This window comes from Bufo gargarizans, chromosome 7, assembly GCF_014858855.1.
Source record: "Bufo gargarizans isolate SCDJY-AF-19 chromosome 7, ASM1485885v1, whole genome shotgun sequence".
In the NCBI taxonomy this organism is placed as follows: Eukaryota; Metazoa; Chordata; class Amphibia; order Anura; family Bufonidae; genus Bufo; species Bufo gargarizans.
Window position 1 is genome coordinate 126,704,014 of NC_058086.1, and position 19,320 is coordinate 126,723,333.

The following is a 19,320-nucleotide window of genomic DNA, read 5'->3' on the forward strand; positions in this document are numbered from 1 at the left end:
CGCTGATATTATTTGCTATTGCTGTTATTGCATTCAAGAGCTTAGGGAGTGGAGAAAAACAGCAAAAAATGTATACAAAATTAAAAAAAGAGATACTAGAGGGTGACTAGAGAGTGTTATATCATATACCAATTTTCAGGGGAATTGAAGCAACTGCTATTTATGAAGTACTGATTTGAAGATGAATTGATTTTTTTTTCTTCAAAAATTGTATGAATTGGAGACAAAATGAATTTCAAGAAATTGGCTCAGCTCTAATACTATTAGATAGAAAATGCATATTATTTCTGAAAGCTTCATTGTCAAATCTACACACAGTATATAGGTAATTAATGTCCATGTATTCTACCTATTAAAATAAGTATTCCCATAAATGTATTATATGAAAAATTTTATGAATGCCGTAAGCGGAGAAATTAAATAATATGAACATTGGTAAGCAGTGCTCCCCTTCCTTGCTGTCAGTAGAGTGCCATTTATAAACAGTCTGATTGTGGTAATTGTTTAGTGAATGTCAAGTACAGTGCATGCATATACAGAAGACTTACTTGCAGCAGTACATCTTGGATAGTTTATCTTTCTCTGTTCACATTTGGCTTCAAGATTGTTTTCTGCCATCATTCCGTCATTACACTGAAATAGGATTTTTTGACCATGGTCCACTACAGTGCTCAGATTGTAATGAATATTATTGGCAATCATAGTCGATTGTTGTAATACACAAAAACCTGGAAAATAAATATTAATTTACATTGTTACTGATGTGTATTCATTAGGCACAAGGAATGAGCGGATTGATTCTACACAAATCAAATTTGTTAAAAATTTCCCAAAAGACTGAAATTTCTTCAAATAAAAAACTTACTACATGATTTGTTCAACGTGGTGGCCACAATTTTCAAATCAGAAGAGATCTGTGACCAAAAAGGGTACATTTTTGGATTGTTTGTAAGAAAAAAATTACAAATGCTGTCTTTGGAAATAATCCTAGGAGAAGGTGCTCAGAGTCAGGTAAATCAGGGCCCTTTCGATTCAAACTGAGTATATTCTGATGAAAGGAACCTGTCACATCAGATAAGTCCTAATAACTACAGTACCACGTGGATAGTACCTCTGAGCTCATATCAGCCATTTGTATCTCTATACTCACCTTCACTCCCACACAATGTGCCAACAAACCATCAGTGTAATACATGGAGTACACAAACATGATGAAGAGGACTCCAAGAGGAATCCTCTCAATGCATTACACAGATGGTTTGTGGACATGAAGCATGGAAACGAGGTTGAGAATAGGCTGATCTGAACTCAGAAGCAGAAGTCTTAATGTAGTATTGTAGTTAATAACAACTGGTCTGAGGTGACAGATTCCATTTAAAATAGTCACAAAGATTCTGTGATAATGAACATATAAAGTAGTGAAACATAGCTACAAAATATTGCCATTCAGGGTTCTGGGAAAGCTTATGCTTTGTAGCCAACAGCCATTGGCCAATACCTATTTTCACAATGTCAAATTTATATTTGCGTTCTAATTTTTTTTCTTGTATTAAAATAGAACTGGTGACTTAACCCTTTGAATACCCAAGGCTTTTTCATTTTTGCATTTTCATTTTTCTTCCTCATCTTCCCAGAGCCATAACTTTTTTATTTTTCCGTTCACATAACCATATATGGGATTGTTTTTAGTGATGAGCGACAGGGGTCATATTCGAATTTGTGATGTTTTGTAGAATATTCATCGAATTTCTGTTGGGAGTAGTGTTGATTGCGAATTTTCGTAATGATAATTTTTCGTATTGAGAATTTTTGTAATGAGAATCAATGAGATAGTGAAAACTCAGATCCAATGGTATATTCTAACCCCCAGGCGTTCCCATGGTGATGGGGACGCTTGTCAGGGAGGAGTATGCCAAAGTGGAACTGTACAGATAAAAAAAAAAAAAAAAAAAAAAAGACGAATATTCTAGAAAACTAATATATTCATTTTTTAGAATATTCGTAATATTCAAAAACAAGAATATATAGCAATATAGCGAATATTCAAAACAAACAAATATAGAGCAATTTAGCTAATATAGTGCTATAATCTTCTTTGTCTAATAGTCTGAAGTTCAGATAAAAAAAAATAATTACAACTATTAAAAACAAATATTATACCACTATATTAGCTAAATTGTTCTACATTCGTTTTTTTGTGAATATTCACTATATTGCTATATATTCTTGCTTTAGAATATTATGAATATTTGAAAAAAATAATATATAGCACTACATCGAATATATTTGGTTATTAGAATATTCGTCTTTTTTTCCATCTGAAGTCATGATTCCTCCCTGCCTAAGTTACTTCACAGGAGCCTACCAGCCGGTATAGTAGCGGTGCGGGTGTTCACAGAGGCAGCGTTAGCAGGCAGTCAGCGCAGAGTGTTGGGGGGAAAATGCCATACTCAGCGGTTTGGCAATTTTTTGCTAGGCTGCCGGAGGAGGTGAACATTGCCAAGGTAGTTAGGGTGCCAAGGTTGGCACCACGGCCCTGAATCAACACATGCAGGGTCACCATAAAGTGGCCTGGGAGAACTGTTGCTCTGATATGGTGGTCCAGCCTGCTGCAGCAACCGCTACATCACCCAGTGGCATGTATCCAATTTCATGCAGGCTCCACCACCTCAGCTGAAGGGAGCTGCCTGTCCTTCCCATAATCTGCTGTTCCTGATGCTCCTGCTCCTCGTACTCCTATTCTTTGTCAGTCATTCCTTCAGCAATCGATCACCAAAGCGATTGCCAAGAGATAACAGTATGTGTGCACTCATCCAACGGCGCAGAAGCTAAATGTGCTCCTGGCCAAGTTCCTGGTGCTGCAGTCCCCCCTTTCCAAGGGGTGGACTGCACCATTCAGAGAACTGATGGCTTCTGCCGAGCCGAGGTGGAGAGTCCCAAGCTATCATTTATTTTCCAAAAAGGCAGTACTAGCCCTGCACACATATGTAGAACAGAAGGTGGGCCAGTACTTGAGCCTGCCAGTGTCTGCCAAAGTGCACGGCAGCGCCGACATGTGGAGCTGTAACTACGGTCAATGACAATATATGTACTTTACGGACCACTGGGTCAATGTGGTAAATGTGGTTCCTGCCCAGCCACACCAGCAACTTGGCCAGGTGACGCCGCTTCTGCCTCTACGTTCTCACGCCGTTGGTACTGCGACAATGTCCGCATCTGCCTCCTCATCCTCCACCGTGTCCTCAGCCTCTACTGCAGGGACAATACACAGTGCTCCTCCAGCATACCACATGTGAAGGGCACGGCAATGTCACACTGTTCTGCACCTAGTTTGCCAGGGCAAACAGAGTCACACAGGGGAGGAACAGCTCCAACTCCTTCATCAAGAAATCGAATCCTGGCTTTCTCCTCGACAACTTAAAATCGGAACCATGGTGACCGACAACGGGAAAAACATGGTGTTGGCGCTGTATCAATGAGGGCTGAGCCATGTGCCCTGCATGGTGCACCTGTTCAGTATGGTTGTAAAGCGGTTCCTGAAGTCTTCACCCCATCTGCAAGACATCCTAGAAAAATCCAGGAAACTTTGCATGCACTTTAGACACTTTATTTGTCAGTCTCCAGGACTATGGGATGAACAACGTCATTACACTGCTTTATGTCCTGCAACAGATGCTGCTAAATCTGGCTAGCCAGGGAACAGGAGAGGTGGCGACTACATCTCATGGCCACATGAGCCCTGTGGGGACTGAACTAGAGGAGGAGGACATTCGAGCACAAGCAATAAGTAGAGAAATTGGTGTTTTTTTCTACAAAGGTGACAGGAGAGGAGGAGCAGGAAAAGCCGGGGGAGCTATAGGGTGATGAGGAAGATGAGGCAGATGACCCAGACACACCGTGGCAGTATGCAGTGGAGATGGAGGCAGGGAGTCCCTCCGAGTCACTTGCGCAAATGGCCCGATGCATGCTCACTTGCTTGTGTAGGGACAGCCAAAATGTCCCCATTCACCAGAGGGATGATTACTAGCTCTCCATAATGACCCTCGCTACCGATCCAAAATGGGGACCTTTTTTACAACTGCTGAGATGGAGGGCAAACTAAACTACTATCAAGACATCCTATGTTGTCAGTTGGCCACTGCCTATGTGCGTTATCACCCATCCTCACGCAGGTCTAACTGGGGGTGGTCCTCTGCGCTCACATTCCACTGCCATACCTGCTGCCAAGTGCTCTTACAGCCACCCACCATCTTCAGCTGGTACTGGTATTGCTCCTCACCTCCCCACTATGTCACTGGGCCACTCTGTGGTCTCCTCATGCTGCTGCCACCTCACTACTATGTCAATGGGCCACTCTGTGGTCCCATCATGCTGCCACCACCTCACCACTATGTCACTGGGGCACTCTGTGGTCTCCTCATGCTGCTGCCACCTCACTACTATGTCAATGGGCCACTCTGTGGTCCCATCATGCTGCCACCACCTCACCACTATGTCACTGGGGCACTCTGTGGTCTCCTCATGCTTCTGCCACCTCACCACTATGTCAATGGGCCACTCTGTGGTCCCATCATGCTGCTGCCACCTCATCACTATGTCACTGGGCCACTCTATGGTCTCCTCATGCTGCTGTCAGCTCACCAGTCTGTAGTCTCCTCATGCTGCTGCCACATCACCACTATGTGGTCTTCAAATGCTGCTGCCACCTCACCACTATGTCACTTCACCACTATGGCACTGGGCCACTCTGTGGTCTCCTCATGCTGCTGCCACCTCACCACTATGTCACTGGTCCAATATGTGGTCTCCTTATGCTGCTGCCAACTCACCACTATGTCATTGGGCCACTCTGTGGACTTCTCATGCTGTTCCCACCCTCCCCCCACTCCATGACTGGGCCACTATTTTGCCTTTTTGGCCTGGTTGACATCATTTATTTATTTGACCCTTCTGATCTGTCAGAAGGAAGGAAAAATGAAACGCACAACAGAACTGATGTTACTGACCAAATGCTGACAGGATCCGTTTTTTGGGGGATATTGTTCTGACAGATCACCCTCTTCACTCTGTGAGAGGGGCTCTACTTGTATAAGCGTTTATTAGAACAGGTTCTGTAGACATCTATGTGGAATCAGCTGACAACAGTGTAAAAGGAGTGTGCTCTTTCACACTATAGTAGGATCTTGGGCCTCTGCATGGTTCTGTTTAACAGATGCTAACATTGACCTGTAAGCCTGAGTTCATACTTGAGTTATTTAGTCAGTTTTGGCACCGTAGTTGACCAAATGAGTGAAGTGTGCAGTGATTATAAGAGTGATGCCTGTCATCTGTGTGTAATACTGACTAACAGTAGTGTTTTACTACCACAGCAGACACCCTGTGCGTGTTACTGCAAGACACAGTGTTCTACACCACTTTACAGACTCTCTGCAGCAAGTAAATAGCTGTTTTTTAACGCAATTCACTACAAATAAATTCAGATCAAATCAATATTTTCTGAAAATTCGTCTGACCGACCAAATAAAATTTTTGAGAAATTCGCTCATCTCTAGTTACTACGATGGGCGAGGAAAGCTTTGCAACGAATCGGATTTTTCCTAAGCTTCGGATCAAATTCCACTTTGGATGCTTCGATTTGCTCAACGCCGACAATTGACCTTCCTGGGACCGGATTTTTATTCCGAATAACTTTTTAAATGGCGTAAAAAGATGCCAATGATGGATATGGATTAAACAAATATCTAAATTCATCTTTAGTACTCAGGGCTTTACTCTTAGCTTCCATTAGGAGTGTATTTAGTTATTTAGATACTTTACTGAGTATGTTAATATCACCTGCCAGTGGGGGCCACCCTTGTGGTCATACTGTCACGGCTGAGGATGGGGATAACCCTCAGCTGTGCAATGCCAGAAGATGTTAGGCTGTTCGGCCAGGACAACAGGATTAGGGAGCAGGTCACCTCCTAACGCGTCCCTAACCTGACCCTAACTCCGAGCTGCATGGGCCGACCTTGAAGGTAGGAGGGCCTATACTCAGGAACCTCGGATCCCTAACTCACCCTCCGACCGGTCCCTGAACTAGGAGTCAAGGTAAGACGGCCTGTTCCTTCTGGACACGGAGGAACAGGGGTCTCACTGGCCAAACTACAAGGAATGGGGAAACACATACAACATACAGATATGACAGGCGAACAACTAGTTCCACACGTACCTGTCACAGCCACGCTGACTGGAACCCATGCATGCACTACTAATGTCCACAGAACAACTAGAGGACACAGCACACATAACACACAGGTAACCAGGACATCTGTAGTTGCAAATAAACAAAGACAAAGGAAAACATCAACTGAACATCAAGACATAAACTTCACAGATAAACCTATGACAAGGGTGGCCCCCACTGGCAGGTGATATACACAGGACGCTGCCCAGCTAGGCATGGCTGAAGCAACCCACTGACACATGCCAAACACTGAGGCTTTATAGGCCTAAGAGGCCACACCCACACAGACACACCCAGTGTCTCACACACACAGAAAGGGAGTTAACCGTTCCAACACCAGGGAAGGTAGTGAAGCCACACAAAGGGAAAAGCACACAAACACACTCACCTGTTACCGCCGGCAAAGGCATGCGTGGCAACCGTGTCCTGAAGACCAGCCAGCAGGCCGAGACACTGCCACCACATGCACACAACACCAAACGTTGCCGCGGACAACCGCAAGTGAAGGGAGGTGTCTAAGTGCATACAAACACGTTGTCAAGGGCAACCGCACGCATGCCTGTTGTCCGCGGCAACCGCACCTGAGGCAAACCACTAAGTGCCCCCAGCTGCGGTTGACACAACACCAAACCGCGGGCAACTGCATGCGGCTCCCAAGGAGTCACGACCATCACCAAGGGTCGTGACAGGCTGCTTGCAAAATCCATATTTTGCAGTTTACCTGCTCTGTACCATACAGCAGGCTACAATCACATATGAGGTGTTTCCTGAATGGGGAGAAAATGGGTAATACATACTGGGGTGCATTTTCTCCTCTTACCCCTTGTGAAAGTGAAAAATGTGGGTCTGGTTATATTTTGCTCATTTTCACAGCCGAGAGATTTTAAATCCTTGGATAAGTGTTTCTGCCTTCTGTGAGACACCAGTTTGCCTAAGAGTACCCTTGCCACTCCTTAAAATGTTCGTACAGGGGTGCACTTTCCAAAGAGGGGTCCCTTCTTGGGGTATCTAATTTATGGGGACCGCATTAACATGCAACATGGCACTTTATTCAGGCCTGCAAAATCCATATTTTGCAGTTTGCGTCTAGAGCCCTGCTGTGCGCCCATACAGCAGGCTTTAAGCACATGTTGGGTATTACCGTATTTAGGGGGAAATAGGTTACAAAATGTGGCATGCATTTTGTCCTGTTAACCCTTGGAAAAGTGAGAAATGTGGATGTAAAGCAACTTTTTCTGGAAAAAATTTAATTTTTCCTAATTCTGTGAAATGCCTGATGGGTCAAAGTGCTCACTACACACCTTCAAATATTTCTTGAGGAGTTCAGTTTCACCTATTTAGACTAATTGTCTCCCTTTATATTCCCTTCCATACTGCCTCACTTCGCGGTTTATACTACTTCCTGGATGAAGTGTTCACTGCTGGAGGCTGCTGCTGCTGTTTGCTCTTTTTCTTTATTTGTGTTTCCTTGCTGGCTTGATTCTAGGTGACCCCGACTCCGTATTAAGTGCAGGGAGCCGGTGGTCGTGTCCCCTCACTATTATAGGGTCATCAGGTGTCACACAGTCTTAGGTATGCGAGCATGCAATCGTCTTCCATTGAGACCCTTACATGGGCATAGCAGTCATGGAGAGCTCTTAGGGTTTTATAGGGAGCACCCATATGCTCCTTAGTTTGGGATCAAGCCAGTCGGATGTTTATTTATAAGTTCCAGCTATCTGTAACATCATCCGTGACAGTTACCCCTTGTGAAAGTGAAAAATGTGGGTATAAAGCAAATTTTTCAGTGAAACGCCTGATGGGTCAAAGTGCTCACTACACATCTTAAAAATATTCTTTGAGGGTGTAGTTTCTGGAATGGGGTCACTTTTTGGGGATTTACACTGTAGGAGTACCTCAGGGTGTCTTCATATGCGACATAGCTCCCAAAAGCCAATACTACAAAATCTGTCTTTCAAAAGTCCTTCCCTTTTGAACCCTGCCATGTGCTCATGCATCTGTTTTTGATCACATTTTTGGGAATGTTTGTAAACTGCAGAATCAGGGTAATAAATAATTAGGTTTATTTTCCTTTTAACCCTTGCTATGTGACAGCGAAAATAGAAGAAAATGGAAAATCTGAAGCAAAAAAATCTAAATGGAGCGTAATAATATTACAGGCTATAGCTACTAGAGAGGGGTCGTTGATCCAGGGAGTTAGTCTGATTGGAGTCGGGAAGGAATTTTTTATTCCCCTAAAGTGGGGAAAATTGGCATCTACCTTTTTTTTTTTGCCTTTCTCTGGATCAACTTGTAGGATAACAGGCCGAACTGGATGGACAAATGTCTTTTTTTTCGGCCTTATGTACTATGTTAAATTTTGAAATTTCACCTCCATTTCCCTTTAATTCTTGTGCAACACCTCAAGGGTCAACAAAGTTTTTAACTTGAGTTTTGAAAAATTTGAGGGGTGTAGTTTTTAAAATGAGGTCATTTATGGGTAGTTTCTATTACAAAATAACAAAATGAATAGGGTGTAATGGGTATGCGTCCTTATAAACACTAGATACATATATATATAAGGAAAGGACGCTAAAACAAAATAACAAATGATATATTATGATGTTCAAATAAAATATAGGGGTGTCTACCCACACTGCAATAAGCAGCTGAATGAAACGTCACTAATTTGTGGGACCAACCATCCTCATAACACTACTAGTAAAGGTGGAAATGTATATAAGCAGCATGATCAGTGTGTCCCACTAACTAAACCCACCAACACTGGGGGGCATACCACCACAAGGTCCAGAGTCTGAACCTGGGTGGGGTACTGTACAACTGGATACCTGGTGTAGCACCAGATACTGCCTTAATTAACAGTGGATGTCAGCGCGCATAACATCCACTGCACTGAAACAATTTAGGTGCGGGACTGAGACAAAATTAATGGGAGCCGCTGAGTTTGACTGGTGTGTCAAAATCACTGACTCATCTGACACACGCAGAGGGTGAAACCCTCCCCCCCCCCCCCCCCGCATTGACAGCATTGAAAGCGTTATGCGCCGCAGTCAAAAGGGAACTTCAGGGCGGCTCTATATAAACATGACATCGGAGTATTAATACCTAAAATATTGTAAGTGGAATGGGATAAAGAAAAAGGAGAAGAAAAAAAGAGAACGAGTGTTAACACACTGCAAAACAAAACACAACTGTAGGGAGCCAATTGGATTCAGAGGATCATAACACTTGATAAGCATAAACACAATAGACGTATATGAGGCCAAATACATATTCACATGAATGGCACAAAAGAAATGGCATCATTGAGGCCAGATGGTTTGATGGTGTTTGATCATTGGGACATACTCAAATCTGATCCAGACGTTGAGAATATGATTCCAGCCAGACCATCCATCACCTATCGATGTAGCAACAATTTACGAGACATGTTGACACATAGTCTATATCAAAGTCTAAAACAACAGTCTGGTAGCGGAGTTCCCTTACAGGGACATTCCTCTGTGGATCTTGCAAGTTATGTGGCATTATAGACAAGACCTATTTTATTAGGTCATTTTTCAACTGCAAGTCAGTCGGTGTGATTTATTTGATGACATGTGTCTGTGGCATCAAATATGTCGGCAAAACTATTAGGGAGCTCAGACGTGTATAGGGGAGCATGTTACTGACATTACAAACTTAAAAGACACCCCTATTGAACGTCATGTGTCTGACTGTCACAGTGGCAGAGTGTCATCTGGTAAGTTTCAGGGGATTGATTCTGTAAAAAAGTCATCAAGCGCAGCCTCCTGCAGAAAGAGGCGCAATGGATTTTTTCTTTAAACACCATCAAACCATCTGGCCTCAATGATGCCATTTATTTTGTGCCATTCATATGAATATGTATTTGGCCTCATATACGTCTATTGTGTTTATGATTATCATACCGTTGTGTTTTGTTTTGTGTTAACACTCGTTCTCTTTTTTCTTCTCCTTTTTCTTTATCCCATTCCACTTACAATATTTTAGGAATTGAAACTCTGATGGCATTTTCATACAGAGCCGCCATGAAGTTCCCTTTGGACTGCGGCGCATAGCGCTTTTCCCAGGACTGACGTAGCTCCGCCTGGTTGTTTGTCAGCCAATGGATGATTCGTAGTGAAGGAAAGAGGTTCTGCGTCGGCGCGAAATCACTAGTAAAGACGGTCTTAATGGATGAATTCTTCTTGTTTAATAAATTATTAAACAAGAAGAATTCATCCATTAAGACCATCTCTACTAGTGATTTTGCGCCGACGCAGAACCTCTTTCCTTCACTACGAATTTCTTTTGGGGGACTAGACATCCCATCCAAGAGACTACACAATCTGCGGCTGGAGTCCTAGTATAAAAGTCTTATTTCTATTAAGTCTACAGTAGAGTTGTGCCTGTTGGAGCACAACTCTATAAGGTGAGTTTGGACATTTCTCACTTGATAATATTACCTGGTTGAACATATTACCCTATTGTGCGCTCTTTTTCCTCTCTATTTCCCTCTTCCGGAGGGAATTTAGATTCGTCCTTGGCATATGAATGGTTGATTCTTAACTGTGCCTTCTGGCCGGATTGGCTGTCAGTGTGGGGGTGTGGGGGGGGGGGGGGTGTCCAGCGAGGCGGGGTTTCACCCTTTTAATCTCAGCATTTTGTGAGCTGCTTCGCGGCCATTACAGCACCGATTTGTTGCACACCAGCACGCTGCCCCTCAAGCTAGAGGTGGACGGCTTAGGCAGGGCTGTAGGTTCCAGTCATTACGCCGTGCCTCAGGAATTCAGTCACAAGCAGGTCACCCTACCTCTGCCCTCTCTTTGTAGCCTCAAGTGAACACCTACATCAGAGGCTGTGGGCTCCAGTCACAGTGCATGTTGCGCCTGATGAAGTGCACCTCTGTGCATGGAAACGCGTTGAGCATAGACCACATAGGACTGTCAGATGAGTCAGTGATTTTGACACACCAGTCAAACTCAGAGGCTCCCATTAATTTTGTCTCAGTCCCGCACCTGAATTGTTTCAGTGCAGTGGATGTTATGCTCGCTGACATCCACTGTTAAGGCGATATCTGGCGATATCTGGAGCTACACCTGGTACCAGGTATCCAGTTGTACAGTACCCCAACCAGGTTCAGACTCTGGACCTTGTGGTGGTATGCCCCCCAGTGTTGGGTTTAATTTGTGGGACACACTGATCATGCTGCTTATTTACATTTCCACCTTTACTAGTAGTGTTATGAGGATGGTTGGTCCCACAAATTAGTGACGTTTCATTCAGCTGCTTATTGCAGTGTGGGTAGACACCCCTATATTTTATTCGAACATCATAATAAAACATTTGTTATTTTGTTTTAGCGTAATTTCCTTATATATATTTATCTAGTTTATATTACATAAGCACCTCAAAATTACTTTATAACTGAATTGCTACTTAAAAAAATGATATATATATTTTTTTGAAATGTTGAAAAATGTAATCTAAAATTCTAAGCCATCTAACATCCAAAATAAAGTAAAAAATACCTACAAAATGAAGTCAACATAAAGTAGACCTATTGAAAATGTAAAGTAATAACTATTTTGTGAGGTACAGATACCTTAAGAGCAGAGAAATTCATATTTGGCAGACAGGCCCAAAAAATTCTGTACAAAATGTATTTGCCAAGAATTTCAAATTTGCTAAATAAATGTAGCATTAGCACCAGAATGTTTTCTATAATTATGGCCTTATTGTACTTTGTGTTTGCAGAGTGCTGTTGCATTGTCTTTTTTTCTTAGTGACGCATGACGTCATTACACCGACCGGCCTGATGACGTAATCTCGGGCCATGCAAGATTTCGCTCCAGATCTTCAAGCAAGATGGCGGTGACCGGTCCATTGTGAGCAAATGGAGGAGGTAAGTATGATTAAAAAAAAAAAATTCTGTAAATTTCACACAGTTTTTACTCTCAGATGCTGAGATCTTGTATGAACGCGGCATCTGAGGGGTATATTGATGGGGAGAGGCACTATTGCAGCTCCCTATCATTGCACCCGCTACTTGATGTAACAAACTAAGTGTTATGTAACATCAGCGTTATGGATTCCGTTATGTCTTTCAGTTATAACATGGTTATAATGGAAAATAACAGAATCCATAAGACAAAAACAAAACGGAAGCCTTTAAGAGGGATTCCGTTTTGATCCTTCATAATATAGGTCTATGGGCAACATAACGGATCCGTCCTGGTTTCCATTATGCAGGAGTGCAGTCCTGCATAATGGAAACTAGACAGATCCGTTATGCTGTCCATAGACTTTTACTATGACGGAAAGCAAAGGGAAGCCTTTAAAAGCCATTCTATTCTTCTTTCTGTCATAATAGAAGTCTATGAGAATCATAACGGATCCGTCTGGTTTCCGTTATGCAAGACGGAAAAAAAGTCCTGACGACAGGACTTTGTTTTCCGTCTTGCATAACGGGAACCAGACAGATCCGTTATGATTCCCATAGACTTTTATTATGATGGATCAAAACAGAAGGCCTCTTAAAGGTGTCCGTTTTGACTTCCATCTTATGTATTCTGTTATTTTCCGTTATAACCATGTTATAACGGAAATTCAGAATGGAATCCATAACGCTGATGTCAACCAACCCTAATTCATCATGAAGCAAATTTTTTTGTAAAATTCAGCGAAGCAGCCAAATCAAATTTCCCAATACTTTGCTCATCTCTAGTGATTAGCTCCAGAAATGTGTCTATATTGGCGTACTGTGAAAATGGATGGGTAAATGTCAATGTAGGTCTAAATTGGGGGTACTATCGAGGCGCTACCTTTCCTTCTGTAGTTCTTCCAATAGTTTCATTGCCTCTTTCTCTTTGTTTTTGCAATATATCGTAGAGTCTCTTTCTTCTATGTTGTGTACTTTATGGGGTGCCAGCTTCCGGGCAAAAAAAAAAAGAAATCTTTTACCCATGTAAAACAATTGAAGGCCGGAGCTGGTGTGAAGAAGAAGCCTTTACATATAGAGTTTGTGTCTAGAAGAAAGTTTTACTCTTGATAAATGAATAATCTGCATTTTTTGTTTGATTTCATTTTACTCTTTTAGCTTGGTTTATATTATTGCAGCTGCTATACAAACTCTCTGCAAAACTGACCATGCAGGCAATACAGGAAGGTTTGAGTCCACAATATGGCAGCTGCCAGGGATGGGTATAAAAATAGAAAAGAAAATAGCAAACATATTACAGTATTAATTTTGTTTACATCTATCATAAACTGGAACTGGAGGTATTCCAAATGTGGACATTTATGTTTTGTCCTTTGGTTATGCCATAAATATCTGACCCAATATGGAGAACTTAGGTCATGCTGGCCCCACAACCTGGTGTAGAATTAACTCAGAGGTAATCGTTGCTTGATTGTTTATGTTACTATTATAGAAGTAAATGGAGAAAGCCAACTCTCTGATCATTCTCTACCTTGACGAAGATGCTTGTTGGGTCAGGAGTCAGTGAACCTACAGTACATTCTCCACAGAGGTGGGACATGCAACCATCTAATATTTATGGCATTTCCTGTAGGTATGGCATGTCCCAGTTGAGAACACCCTCTTAACCACGTCATGCACCTTGGTTTATATTTATGCATTAAATGGTTAATCGGGTGCATAAGACGTTAAGACGTATATGGAGCAGACTCAGGAGCTGAGCCCACTTCATACACAGTGAGTGCAGACTGTATAACACAGCTGTCACCTGGCTTCAGCGATCAGGATTGGCAATAACTCCAATCCCAGCCATTTATCTTCTCAGAGGAGCAGCCAAAAGTGACCACAGCATCTTTGCAGTTAAACAGAAGGAGAGGGGTGTGATCATGGTGAGGATAATGGTAAAATCACAATACAGAAGCTACCATACGTGGCCTGGTCCTGGAGGGTGTTAAACTAAAATTAAACACATTAAACATTCTGCAAGGCTTTGTTCACATTGGTTGCATATACTCTGGGTATTAGGAAGTTTTAGGCTACTTTCACACCAGCGTTTCAGTGTCCGCCTGTGAGATCCGTTTCAAGGCTCTCACAAGCGGCCCCAAACAGATCAGTTTAGCCCCAATGCATTCTGAATGGATGCGGATCCGTTCAGAATGCATCAGTTTGGCTCCATTCCGCCGCCGCTCTGCTTTGGAGGCGGACACTAAAATGCTGCTTGCAACGTTTTGGGGTCCGCCTGGCGGTGCAGAGCCATACAGATCCGTCCTGACTTACAATGTAATGTGGACAGATCCGTTTGACGTTGACACAATATGGTGCAATTGCAAACGGATTAGACTTAGACTTTTTTTTACATAGAATGCAGACGAATCCATTCTGAACGGATACCATCATTTGCATTTATAGGTGCGGATCCGTCTGTGCAGATACCAGACGGATCCGCACCTAGCGCAGGTGTGAAAGTAGTCTTAACCATTCACTCTCAAAAAATTTACTGCGGAAACTGACCTGCAGAGGAAATTTTAAATCCACAGCATATCAATATACGCTGTGAAAATCCACCAAAGATTTCACCCTTTGTAATGCATAGGGTGAAATCTGCAGCAAAACCTGCATTAACTCCACAGCAAAATCCTCAGAGTAAGGCCGAATGCACACAGCCGTGTTTTCACGGGCTGGATTCCTGCTGAGAGCAGGAGCGCACGGCGTCATTGGTTGCTATGACGCTGTGCGCTTCCTGCTGCCGGCGCAATACAGTAATACACTGTTATGATCTATACCAGTGTACTACTGTATTGCGGCGGCAGCAGGAAGCGCACGGTGTCATAGCAGCCAATGACGCCCTGCGCTCCTGCTCTCAGCAGGAATCCAGCCCGTGTGCATTCGGCCTAAGGCCTCTTTCACACTACCGTATGGCTATTTCAGTGTTTTGCGGTCTGTTTTACACGGATCCTTTGTTCCGTTTTTTAGTTTCTGTTGTGTTTCCGTTTTTCCATATGGCATATACAGTGTACAGCAATTACATAGAAAAAATTGGGCTGGGCATAACATTTTCAATAGATGGTTCCGCAAACGGATATGGAAGACATACGGATGCATTTCCGTATGTGTTCCATTATTTTTTTGCAGACCCATTGACTTGAATGCAGCCACCAAACGTGATTTGCGGGCAATAATAGGACATGTTCTATCTTTCAACGGAATGGAAAAACAGAAATACGGAAACCGAATGCATACGGAGTACAAAAAACAGGAAAAACGGTAGTGTGAAAGAGGCCTAAATTCCAGCATTTTTCACCACACAAGGATCTTCCAAGACACTTCTGGTGTGTGGATACAGTAACAGAACCAAGCTTACTGCACACATACAGTACCAGAACCAAACCTGTAACAAGGTTACAACACTGGCAGCAGCATTACTTGGTGGTAGCAGCAATAAATCGGATCACTCTGTGCACACCTATGTTTGACACTTACCTATCTTGAAGCATTTTGGATATTCCAGATTTCCTTGATTACAAGTAATTCTCATCTGTGTGTCAGGAGGAGCTTCATATCCAGGTTTACAAATAAACTCTATAGTCTCACCATGTCTACTGTAAAGCTTTCTATCAGGTCTCCACTTTAGTTGTATATTATTACTTTCCATGTCCCTTTCCTTTGCAGTACACGGCTCTGAAACATAAAGTAGTCACTGTCACTCTATTATACAAATCACTTTTTACATACAGGACAATTACAGCCAGTCCGTCTTACCCCGGACAATAATACCACATTTTTCCCTTGACTTTATTTTAAATGCATCTACCACTGTAAAATAAAACTATGGTAAAATGAAACTTTAACTGTATGGAAAACTATTAAAATGTTAAAAATATTAAGGCAGAATAAGAAAAAAGAAAAAGATTAAAATACTGAAAGACTGAAAGAAAAAAACATTTATACCCCCTGAACCTTTCACATTTTTTCACGTTAAACCCACAAACTTAAATATATTTTGTAGGGATTTTATGTGATAGACAAACACAAAGTACTAAGTACGTACAGTATGTATGAAGTGAAAGGAACATGATTAGTGTTGAGCAAATCAAAGTTGAACAAGTGGAATATATTCCGAATTTCAGGAAACTTTTGATTAGTCATGAATCCGAATTTCCTTGCGCTTTTTTGTAATGAATTGAATATTTCCCAAAATGACTGTTGCACATCTTACAAAGTGAAAGTAAAAAGCCCAGGAACGAAGGATCACTCATAATGCAGTGCAGCCAGCCAATCAGCAGATGGCCAACCCCTGTGATGTCACAGGCCTATAAAAAGCCTCATCCTGGCTGGTACATTTTAAGCCTCATGCACACGTCCGTGAAACACGGTTCGTGTGATACCGGCCTGGATTTCTTCTGAGTGCAGGAGCGCACGGCGTCATTGGTTGCTATGACGCCGTGCGCTTACTGCTGCTGCCGTAGTACAGTAATACACTGGTATAGATCATACCAGTGTATTACCGTACTGCAGCGGCAGCAGGAAGCGCACGGCGTCATAGCAACCAATGACGCCCTGCGCTCCTGCACTCAGAAGAAATCCAGGCCGGTGTCACACAGTCCGTATTTCACGGACATGTGCATGAGGCCTTATTGTGTACTTAGTGCAGGAAGAGATGTGACAGGCACTAGGGACAGTGATTAGGAAAGACTTTATTTGCAAAATGTAAATTTTGTGTAGGGACATAATAGGTAGACTTTATCCACACAATTGTGGGAGTGAAGGGGCCAATAGAACAGTGTAAAGATTAGCTAATAGATAAACCATTCTATTACACATTGCTGCACTAATTCGGGTTAAAAAGTGTTCTAATACTACTGCTATACTGCTATTGTGGTGTCCTCATTGTTTTATACATGCATAATACTATAATGCCTTGAATCTGTAACTGTGGTTAAAAAGTGTTCTAATACTACTGCTATTGTGGTGTCCTCATTGTTTTATACATGCTTAATACTATAATAACTTGATTCTGTAATTGGGGTGAAATAGCAATCTAAATATTTTTCACATCTTTGGTTTCACACCTTGTGATCTAGATAAGTAATTACATTAGGCCCTGAATCTGTAATTGCAAAATAACGCAATATTTTCTTGCGTATTTGGTTTTTTACCTTGTGTTATAGATAAAGAATTCCATTAGGCCTTGATTATGTAAGTTGGGGTGAAAAAGCAGTCTGACACTACTGATTTTGGGGTGTCCGCATAGTTTTTTACATAAGTAATTCCATTAGGCCTTAAATCTTTAGTTGAGGTGAAATAGCGGTCTAAGGCTACTGTGGCGAAAGTAACCTCGCCACTGGGTTTTGGAAAGGCCTGTTTGCCAGCCTCTTGCCTCAGGATTATGGCCCATGTACATCCTAAATCTGTGGAACTGTTTTGGGCGGGAAAGCCATGCTTGCGGTTGGTCAAATGTGACTTCCGTGGAATTTGGGAACCCCTGCTCGGATCTGGGTGATTTTTGGATATCTTGTTTGCCCAGATCAGAGCTATCCAGGGATATATAATTTAAGGGGATATGTGGGGTTTTAAGGTGTTTTCTGTGTTTTGGGAAAAATGTTTTCTGCCTGTGAGTGATTATGTTAATTGTGTTTGGTAATTGTATCACAGTCAGAGCCCATTGTATTTTGTTAATTGCGTCACAGGCAATGCCCATTATATTTTGTAAATTGTGTCACAGGCAATGCCCATTGTATTTGTTGATTGCGTCAAAGACAATTCCCATTGTATTTTGTTGATTGTATCACAGGCAGAGGGGGGGGGGGGGTGTACAATTGCTGGGAGTGTTTCAATCCTGTAAAATGCAAGTGACTGGCTAATCTAAAAACGATCTCAGACTTCCACAAGGTCCCCAGGGGGAGTGGCCCTTGCTGGAAGACCTGAATAAAAGGCTGACAAGTGGCCCCATTAAAGAGTTCCTGTTTTACCCTCAACATAGAGCCTCGTCTCATGTGTGTGGGGAAAAGGCTGCAACTGCACTGGGGAATGCTATACGCTGTATACTCCCTTGGCTATAATCCCTGAGCTCTTTTAAGAGCTTGTTCCTGCATCACTCTCTGAAGGAAGAGAGGTACACCCACTAGAACCTGGAAGCCTTGTCGTAGGTCCAGGGTGGGTAGAAGATGGCGAGATCCCAAACAAGCTGCGGCAGTTCGTGGGGTTGGCAGTGCTTACGGTGTCAAGTGGAGTGCTTGGAGCCCTTTGGGAAGCACTAGGAGCATCCATCAATAGAGGTACTCAGTCGGGGTGCCAGGAGATCCGTTACAGCTACTTTCACACTAGCGGCAGCCTTCTCCGGCAGTTTTATTCCAGCCACCTCTCAGCATGTTTGCTGCAGAACTCCGGCCCATCCCCATTATAGTCAGTCAGGAGCGGACCTCCGGTGGCAAGCGTGCATTAGCAGCAGCACAGATCCGGCAGGCAGTTCACCCGCTGAAACAGCCTGCCTGAGAAGGCTGCCACTAGTGTGAAAGTTGCCTAATCCTTCCGATTTTAGGTTATTCACATTAAGTAAATCCATTAGGCATTAATTATGCAATTGGGGTGAAATAGCGGTCTAATCCTACTGCTTTTAGGTTGATCACATTGTTTTATACATAAGTAATTCCATTAAACCTTGATTCTGTAATTGGGATGAAATAGCGGTCTGATACTACTGATTATGGGGTGTCTGCATTGATTTTTTACATAAGCAATTCCATTAGGCCTTAATTCTGTAATTGGGGTGAAATAGCATTATAATCATACTGATTTTGGGTTATTCAATTTTTTTTTACATAAGTAATTCCATAAAAACTTGATTATGTAATTGGGGTGAAATAGCGTTCTAATACTACTGCTATTTTACACTTACAGTTATTGTACAGTATGTCCGACAGACATGTGCCAGGGTCTTCAAGGGAATGGGCAGTGGCAAAAATGTTTCTGGAGCTGGCAGAAGTAGCAGCAGGCCAAAGCTGCCAGCGTCATCCAGAGGTCGTGTTTAGACCAGCAACCCAGCTCTCCTTGAATGGTTGACTCTGTCTTCAGCATCATCTCAACTGACATCAGACACCCCCAGCCAGGAGTTGGT

The 19,320-nt window shown here is 42.6% G+C and overlaps 1 protein-coding gene across 1 annotated transcript in view; it reads right to left on the reverse strand.

Annotated features, from left to right (window-relative positions):
- The window catches only part of LOC122943121 (complement factor H-related protein 5-like), a 379,577-nt gene that overhangs the window by 90,730 nt on the left and 269,527 nt on the right, over window positions 1-19,320 (reverse strand). The window contains exons 7-8 of the mRNA XM_044300588.1: window positions 15,687-15,884; window positions 549-728 (exon numbers count right to left, since the gene is read on the reverse strand). Coding sequence (XP_044156523.1) covers window positions 549-728; window positions 15,687-15,884 — 378 coding nt within the window. The remainder of the gene's footprint in view (window positions 1-548; window positions 729-15,686; window positions 15,885-19,320) is intronic.